The sequence below is a fragment of the Aegilops tauschii genome, chromosome 2 (assembly GCF_002575655.3).
Source record: "Aegilops tauschii subsp. strangulata cultivar AL8/78 chromosome 2, Aet v6.0, whole genome shotgun sequence".
NCBI classification, from domain to species: domain Eukaryota; kingdom Viridiplantae; phylum Streptophyta; class Magnoliopsida; order Poales; family Poaceae; genus Aegilops; species Aegilops tauschii.
This window is the reverse complement of record NC_053036.3, coordinates 70,525,251-70,533,960: the sequence shown is the minus strand read 5'-3', so window position 1 is coordinate 70,533,960 and position 8,710 is coordinate 70,525,251. Positions and strand designations below refer to the sequence as shown.

General features: G+C 44.3%; 1 protein-coding gene across 1 annotated transcript; it reads right to left on the bottom strand.

Moving 5' to 3' along the window:
* Nucleotides 1–3,596: 3,596 nt before the first annotated feature.
* Nucleotides 3,597–5,372, bottom strand: LOC109774228 (uncharacterized). Its single transcript, XM_020332937.3, has 3 exons — nucleotides 5,075–5,372; nucleotides 4,867–4,942; nucleotides 3,597–4,750 (listed from the first exon to the last, which is right to left on the bottom strand). Exons 1-3 carry the CDS (start codon nucleotides 5,108–5,110, stop codon nucleotides 3,828–3,830), a joined length of 1,035 nt encoding a protein of 344 aa, XP_020188526.1. The 5' UTR covers nucleotides 5,111–5,372; the 3' UTR covers nucleotides 3,597–3,827.
* Between the last annotated feature and the right edge of the window lie 3,338 nt (nucleotides 5,373–8,710).

Here is an 8,710-nt window from a genome sequence, read left to right as displayed (position 1 = left end):
TAGCATGTGCAAGAAAGTAGAGAGGCTTCCGGCAAAAACTGGATGCACTTCGTGTACAAAACGGACAATCTCTTTCGAAGTATCAGGGTTTCATACGGAAACTCGTGTGTTACAAAAGGGATTTCATTTTTTTGAACTTATTTGAACTCCATATTTTTTCTGTGTTCAAAATGCACCATTCAAAGCCACATCATCAATTTTCAAATCTTTCTGACTTCATTTGTTATTTTTCATGCATTTACTGATTTTTTCAGCTATAAGACCCTGAAATTGAAAAGCACTACATGAACTCTGAAAAGGTTAAAAGTTGGCATGGTATCATCATTTCACCCACATAGCATTTGCAAGAAAGTAGAGAGGCTTACGGCAAAAACTGGATGCACTTCGTGTACGAAACGGACAATCTCTTTCGAAGTATCAGGGTTTCATACGGAAACTCGTCTGTTACAAAAGGGATTTCATTTTTTTTGAACTTATTTGAACTCCATACTTTTTCTGTGTTCAAAATGCACCATTCAAAGCCACATCATCAATTTTCAAACCTTTCTGACTTCATTTGTTATTTTTCATGCATTTATTGATTTTTTCAGCTATAAGAACCTGAAATTGAAAAGCACTACAAATGAACATGGATAGATAAGTGACCAAATTAATAGTAGTTCATCATCACATTAAAACCAAAGTACATACATAGTTCAAATTGAACAACATATAGCTCTCCAGAGCATCTAGTTAAACCATACATTGAAACTATGTAAAACCTTTCAATGCAACAACAAATGCGATCATAATCACAACTAAGGTAACAATTGATCAAACGGCATAATGATACCAAGCCTCGGTATGAATGACATGTTTTCTAATCTTTTTAATCTTCAACCGCATTGCATCCATCTTGATCTTGTGATCATCGACGACATCCGCAACATGAAACTCCAATATCATCTTCTCCTCCTCAATTTTTTTAATTTTTTCCTTCAAGTAATTGTTTTCTTCTTCAACAAAATTTAACCTCTCGACAATAGGGTCGGTTGGAATTTCAGGTTCAACCACCTCCTACATAAATAAAATCTATGTCACGTTCATCGGCATAATTATCATAAACAATAACTGAACCAAATAGTTATAAAAAGATAATATATACCACATCCGAATCATAGACAGGACGAGGGCCGACGGGAGCGGATACCAGAACCATCGCACTATATAATAACAAGGAATATTAAAAGTAAGAAAATTAGACAAGTATCTATCTGAAGTAAGAATTTTTTTCTTTCAGAAAGAAGATAAGAACAAGAGGCTCACCACGGTGGTGCCGGCGACGAGATCGGCGCGGGCGATCGACGGCGGTGAAGACGGGGACGGGACGTGACGGACCGCTAAACCTAGAAAAATCTCGGGGAAAATGGAGCTCGGAGGTCGAGTTTCGAGAGAAGAAATAGTAACTAGTGTGGCTCAGACATTTCATCGAACACCTCATGTGCATAGGAGGTGAGCTAGAGCACACAAATGCCCTCCCCTCGCCGGGCAGCAAAAAACGTAGCAGTGTGGAGTGCTCTGCTCGCCGGCGATGGGCTATATATATAGGCAACTCATTTGTCCTAGTTCGTGGCTGGAACCGGGACCAATGTATGTGGGCCAGGAGCGAGGCCCATTGGTCCCAGTTCGTGCCTAGAACCGGGACAAATAGGTCCAGACGAACCGGGACCAAAGCCCACGAGGCCCCGGCCGGCCACCTGCGCTCACGAACCGGGACGAATGCGCCCATTGGTCCCGGTTCATATAAGAACCGGGACTAATGGGCTGGCCAGGCCCGAACTAAAGCCCCCTTTTCTACTAGTGTGTTTTCATGCTATTTACACATAAAAATACCAGGGGAGGGATGTATAGTACCGTGCTATTTACACAGAAGATACCGGAGTATCTTTTCAAAAAAAATCTTCCCTATGGTCAAAGTTACCATGGTGTTTCTACCTCAGTTATCAGATGTGCGCTGTGTATATTACCATCTATTTACACATAAATTATCTGGTATCTTTTCACATTTTTCTTTCCCAATGGTTAAAGTTACCACGATGTTTGTATCTAAATTATCAGGTCTATGGCATGAATGTTATCGTGCTATTTACAAAAATTACCGGGGGCCGGGGTTCAATAAATTTCTTCCCAATGATCAAAGTTACCACAATGCTTTCACCAAAGTTATCACGCCTTCAATGCTTATGACCATGCTACTTACACATAATGTACTGCATGGTATACAAAAGTTATCATGTTGGTGGTGCGTCATTTATCGTGGTGGTGTTGGAGAATTTACCACGGGAAAAGTTTATGTGCCAGGTTTGATAGGTGGAACAAAAGTTTTTCAGTGCTAAAATATTAAAGGCAAAACATGTCAAAAACAGTATTTTCCTTAGCTTGTTCAACAATTTGTGTCATAGGCGAGGTGGTTAGCTCCCTTCGTTGATTACCTGCAGACCAGAGATCAAATCCCAATCCAGGAAGGAAATCAGGAGGGCGGGAAAGGAAGGAGATCAGGAGGAAAGGAAGGAGATCAGGAGGACGTGCGGGAAAGGAAGGAGATCAGGAGGACGTGCGGGAAAGGAAGGAGATCGGAAGGACGTGCGGGAAAGGAAGGAGATCGGCAGGGCGGTCGGAACTGACGGTGCTGAATGCGTGTGGCAGTTTTGCAATCTACCACACGGTTGCCACTTACATATTTCGTTTATAGAAAATTTTATGAAAAAACATTAAAACAAAAAGGCGAATGACACGCAGGATTGGGATTGGGATTGGGATGTGAAAAGAGATAGGTAGTTATCTGCATATGTATTCTAACATTTCCACATATATGGTGCGATGCACACAGTGCACCTGATTAACAAATAAACAAGTTGAAGCCAGTGGTTTAGCCTACTTAACAATAGGATTGGTAGGACTGGCAGTAGCACTAATTTAAGCAGCCCTTTGTCCCTCCTGATTTGACCACTGCCACCGCTAGCGTTCCATCATTACGGAGCACTCCCCTAATCAATCAAAGAGAGTAGAGTAGTACCACCACAAAGCAATCCAAGAATCATCATTGCATTAGTAGTAGTACAACACTGCATGTGACAACTCCATCAAACCCATACTTTAGTTTGCAGGACAATCATCATAGCAGGAAAATTACAAAAAGCCTGTGAGCCAACATGCCTGCCAGCTTAATTAGCCTGGCCAAAGGCCTCTTCTTTGCCAAAGTGATTAAGTGAAGGGACCCCACTTCACTGACCTAGGAGTGTCACATTTGAACTAGACATCACTGTCTTCACCAGAATCACAAGATCAGCTTCTCAAAAGATGTAAGCAGCACCCCACCAAATTCAGATGGTGGAGAAATGCTTAATTTGGACGCAAATTTGTTGCTTTGTCTTATGGATTTGTGCACCATAGGTAATCTTGTAGGCATGAGTTCAAATGAATTTGTACACAAAATTGTGGATTCTCTGCATCTGAGGTTATTTGTGTAGGACAAGATTCGAATCAATTGAGCACCAAATTCATGTGAGCTATCTTCTCAAATGGATACCAAATTTGAAATTATTGAAACAAGCTAGTAGAAAAATAACCATATTAGTGAAATAAAATACTCATGTCACTACGTGACGAGCTAATCAAGTCGAAAATTTGAAGAGAAAAAGGTGTGGTCAATAAGAGCTTTGACCACCTAATTAAGAGGGTACGTACTCCACTCAGCCTAGACAAAGCTTCTATTACGAAGCCTCCTCCCCCACCCCCCACTTTTAACTACAGAAGACTCGATGCCGTGCCGGCGGCCGGCGGCGGCGTCACATGACGCTACAGGAACTGGGGTTCTCCTCGTTGAACATGCTGTTGTACGGTTCCTGCGGCGGGGACGACCGCATGCCCGGCGGCCCGTACATGTACTCCGGCGGCGGCGGCGGCGGCATCATCATCGGCGGGTAAGGCGAGTACCCGCCATACGGCGGCGGAGGCGGCATTGGCTGCATGGACGCTACCGGCGTGGGCGCGTAGTACGACACGCTCGCGCTCGGCTGCGCCATGTTGTAGCTCATCACCGGCTGCGGCGCGTAGTACGGGTACGGGCCGCCGTGGCCGTGCGCGCGGTCTGGCCCCGGCCCCGGCCCCGGCGCCGGCACGGGCGGCATCGCCTGCTGCGGCTGTGGCTGCTTCGTCTTTGGCTGCTGCTGCTGCTGCTGCGGCGGCGGCGGCGGCTTTTCCGTAGCGGCGTCCCCGTCGCCGGCCTCCTTCTGCTGCTTCTTCTTCTTCTTCTTTCCCTTCTTGCCCCCCGTCTCCTCTCCGCCCGCCTCCGGGGCCTCGTCGGCGGCCGCCGCTTCTTTGGCTGGCGGCTCCGGCGAGCCCTTCTCCTTCTTCTCAGGAACCTCTGCCTCATCCTTGGCCTCGTCCTTGGGTTTCTTCCCCCCGGCTTTCTCCGGTTTCTTCTCTGAACCTTCGTCCTTGTCTGGCTTCTCCGAGCTCTCCGGCTCTACCTCGGCGGCCACCTTTTTGGGCTTGGCGTCCACCTTCTCCGCTCCCTTGCCGCCCTTCCCGGCAGACGGGGCCTCCTCAGGCTTCTTGGCCTCTGTGGCGGGCGGCGCCGGCGCCGGCATCGGCCAGAGCGCGGCGTGCTTGCCGGACTTGAGCAGCCGTCTGACGAGCGCGTCGGCGGCCACGCTGCCGGTGACCGTCACCTTGTGCTGCGTCGCGTCGATCGTCACCTTGTACACACCTAATAAACAATCGTCCACATATTCAATCAATCTAAATCACAAACAAACACAAACATTTCGTCGCAAGAAGAATGAACTCCAATCAATCAACCGAAGCGGATTCATGAGTTGGTACCTTCGATGCTGTGGAGCACCTTCTTGACCTTCTTCTTGCACCCCTCGCAGTGGATGGACACCCGCAGCACAGTGGTCTGCAAGCCAGCACCGGCAGCAAAGCAAAGCGCAAAACACAATGTCAGCAAAACTGCCTCGCCAGACGTACAAGAAGAAGAAGAAGAAGAAGAAGAAGAAGAAGACGGTGAAGCTCTTTGGGAATGGCTCACCGTGTACTGCAGCGGCTCTGCTTCCCCTGACGCCATGGAAAGAAGGAGAAAGGGAGCTAAGCTACAGAGACTGAGGCAGGGTAGCTTCGAGAGTGGAGAGCTGGGGTAGCTGAGCTCGCTCTCAGTGGCGGCGGCGGCTGGCCCGGGCAGTAGCAGCTTCTGGAGCGAGTGGCAACCAAGGGAAAGAAGGGGCCTTTGCTCCACTAGGCAGCTAGACTTTTATAACGGTGAACGAGCAAGCGTAGGAGCTCAGTGGGCCGAGCCCGCCGCCGCTGACCCGCGGGCCCGCGCCGCGCCCTACCGGTGACACGCCGAACCGAACCGAACCACCACCGCGGCCCCGAGCTGGCGTCTGGCGGCGACGGTGACATCAGAACCACAACGCCTCCACATCATTGGACAACCCCTCCATGATGGATCTATGATGAATCCATGATGAATTTTCACTCGGGCTACCTCCAAAATATCTTGTGAGGATCGCGTGTAGTGATCTCTCGATAAGGATCCTCAATTGCGCAAGGCCACATCGACGTGATGTGATCTGGTTTGCCTTCAGAAGAATACAGACGCCGCTCATAACTAATCCGGCTGCTGCCGGCTGCAGGGTTTGGTGAGGAGGAGGTCGACGGGTCGTTAGATTAGCCGGCAACAACTTAGCAGCGGCAGCATTCAAATCAGATCGAAATGGACGCACAGCTGAGTAATAACTAGGGTTCCTTTCAGTGCTGCTGCTTCTGCTGCTTGATTCATGGAGGAGTATGAGTAAGCTTGCTGGCTGGCTGGCTTTCGGAAACCTGATCTGGCGAGGCGTTCCATCAATGTGCCTTCTGCAAGTAGGGTTAATTAGGTGCGCCTTCTCGACGTGGGGCTAGCTCTCGTTGTCCAACCGTCTACGCGGATACACGACGTCGGGTTCCCGGAGGAGCTACTTTGTTCTTGTTCTTATCCGCAGATCAAATAGTACTACAGATCAGTTGTCTACTCGTCCAAGAGTAACTTTGAGATTGCTGGCTAAACCAAATTATATCAAACGGGTTCCATGATGGAGTACCAGTATTTAAAATGGAGTCGACTAGCGGGAGCCGGAGAACGTTATGTTTTCATTGTTAGAACAGAACACATTTCTTTTCCTCCGTGCACTCCTCCTACCTCTAATTACATGCATGCAAAAATAATAATAATAATAGAAATGATATCTACCGAACATCAGCCAGGGAGTCCATTCCAACGAACGCCTTCCCCGTCGTTGCACGGATCTTGGCGCAAGCCCGATGCGACATAAGTCAGCTAGAGCCGTTCGCTATTACATGTTTACTGGCAAACGTTCTATTTTTTCTCCAAATATTTCAAGACCAAGGTGCGCGAGGAGGGGTTCAAACTCGCGACCTCCCGTGCAATGGGCGGGGGTGCTTACCACTCAGCTGTAGTGGGTTTTTGTGAATTTCCGACCAAACTGCTATATGTATTTTTAAAGCTAATTTGGTTTTAAAGTTTAAGAAATTCATTTTGATTTTATTTAAAAAAATAAAACTTTTCATTTTAAAAGAAAAATCTATATTTTTAGAGGGATTTTTTCCTAGACTTTCCATGTGCATTTTGACTAATAGGTAGCATGGAAATTTCTTCTTATTTTAAGCCATGACATTTTTTTGTGTTTCAAAACAGTGGAAAATTTTAGGTCTTTTTGTAATACCCCACGACAAACTTTGGGAAATTTTAGCACTTATTCATGGCAAATTTGGAATTTCTTTTTTACTTTCTCACATGGAAATTTATTATTAAGAGAATAGTATTTTAATGATTAATAACATGGCATTTTTATTATTAAGATTATGGCAATTTTACTATTAGGACCAAGATAATTTTATTATTGATACCATGACATTTTTTTATTAAGAGGATGGCAGTTTTATGATTAATAGGATGGTAGTTTATTATTGAGAGGATGGCATTTTTGTTATTGTTTGCATGACAATTTTAGAGGATGGTAATTTTATTATTAAGAGGATGGCAATTTACTTTTTATTGGCATGGTAATTTTATTTTATGTTCATTGATATGTTATTCTATATGAATTATTGTATAGTGGACCTAGACCTGTTCATGGACAACCCGGCCCGCCGGCCCGAACCCAAAGCCCGACATTCGGACTGGGCTCGGGCTCCACTTTCTGACCCGAAGCCCGATCCGAAAGCCTGAAATGTATATATAAACGTATTTGATTTGAAATATAGGTATAATAAATTAATATAATACCCCAAAAATGATTAATTTAATTAAAAATGTCATTGTTCATGTACTTCGAACCGGGCCGGGCCGGGCTCGGGCTTGGGATTTTTTCTTCGGGCTTTGTCAAGCCAGGCCCGAACCCGACCCAACCCGACAAATGACCAGGTTTAACTGGACCTAATAAAACAAAAAATTATACATGGGCATTTTGATTTTGATCATGACAAAAATAAAGATTTTTTTTCCAAAAACATGTCATTTTTTGCAGAGTGGAATTCTCCACGATAAATGTCATAATTTTTTTTTGTATATAACGTGGCAAATTTTTAAAAAGCATACCATTGTAAGTTTGTAAATTAGAGAAGTGACATTTTTTAAAAGGGTAGTGCCATTTTTTTGTATTTTTCAAAATCATGGCATTTTTATGAATTTATATTTTCCCCTGTTTTTTGTAAAAATAGTGTGTATTTGTTTTGTTCAAGGCATTAAAAAATAGCTAACTGGGTTTGAGGGCTAATCGGGGTTCGCCGGGCCCTCCCCCCGGCAAATGAACGAGGGTAGGGGGTGAAACGCTTGTTGGAAGCTGCTCCCCATGGTAAATGAAATCGTTCGATGGGAGTTCAAGACTATTCCCCATATATTAGTGTAAAAAGACAAAAAAAAGATAATGTTATCCTAGATTCTTCACATTTAGAAAATTCAAAAATATCTTATAGCTCAAGTAGTTGGTCCGACTGAAAATCCATTTCACCACTAAATCAGCCGTGATGGACCTTCAAAACTAGATTCTATATTGGTATGTTACGATGACGTTTTTGGGTCAAAAGTTACCACGTGTGGGCGACGTAAACTACCACGCTTGTGATGGTAAGTTATCAAGGAGTTTACATATAATTTTATTAGAAATCAAAAAGTTTTTCTAATCTTCTCCTCACATGCACAAGCATGCATGCACTATATGACTGAAAGTTGTCATCATACCCCTCCATTCCAATGAATTAGGCGTGCACGTATCCCAATGTTCAAGTTTGATCATAAATTATACCAATCAAATGTGGATTATATGTGATAAAAATTATACTGTTAACTTTGTATTGAAAAGAAGTTTTGGTATAAATTATAAACCACAAAAAAATTATTCATCTAAATTATGTTCAAAGTCGGATTTTGGGAAGCGTCACCTTATTCATTGGAGTACTATATTCTCTCCATTTAGAAATTTCGTAATCTTTTCTAGCTTATACTGTTTGTCCAATTCAAAATATTCACCATCAAATTTGTCACGACGAGACCCACGTAACTAGATCTCATGATGGTATGTTTCAACGTTTAAAAAAATATAGTATATTTTTAAAAAATGTAGTAAATTACAAATGTGGGGGTAATCTCACGACATATGCCAGTGGG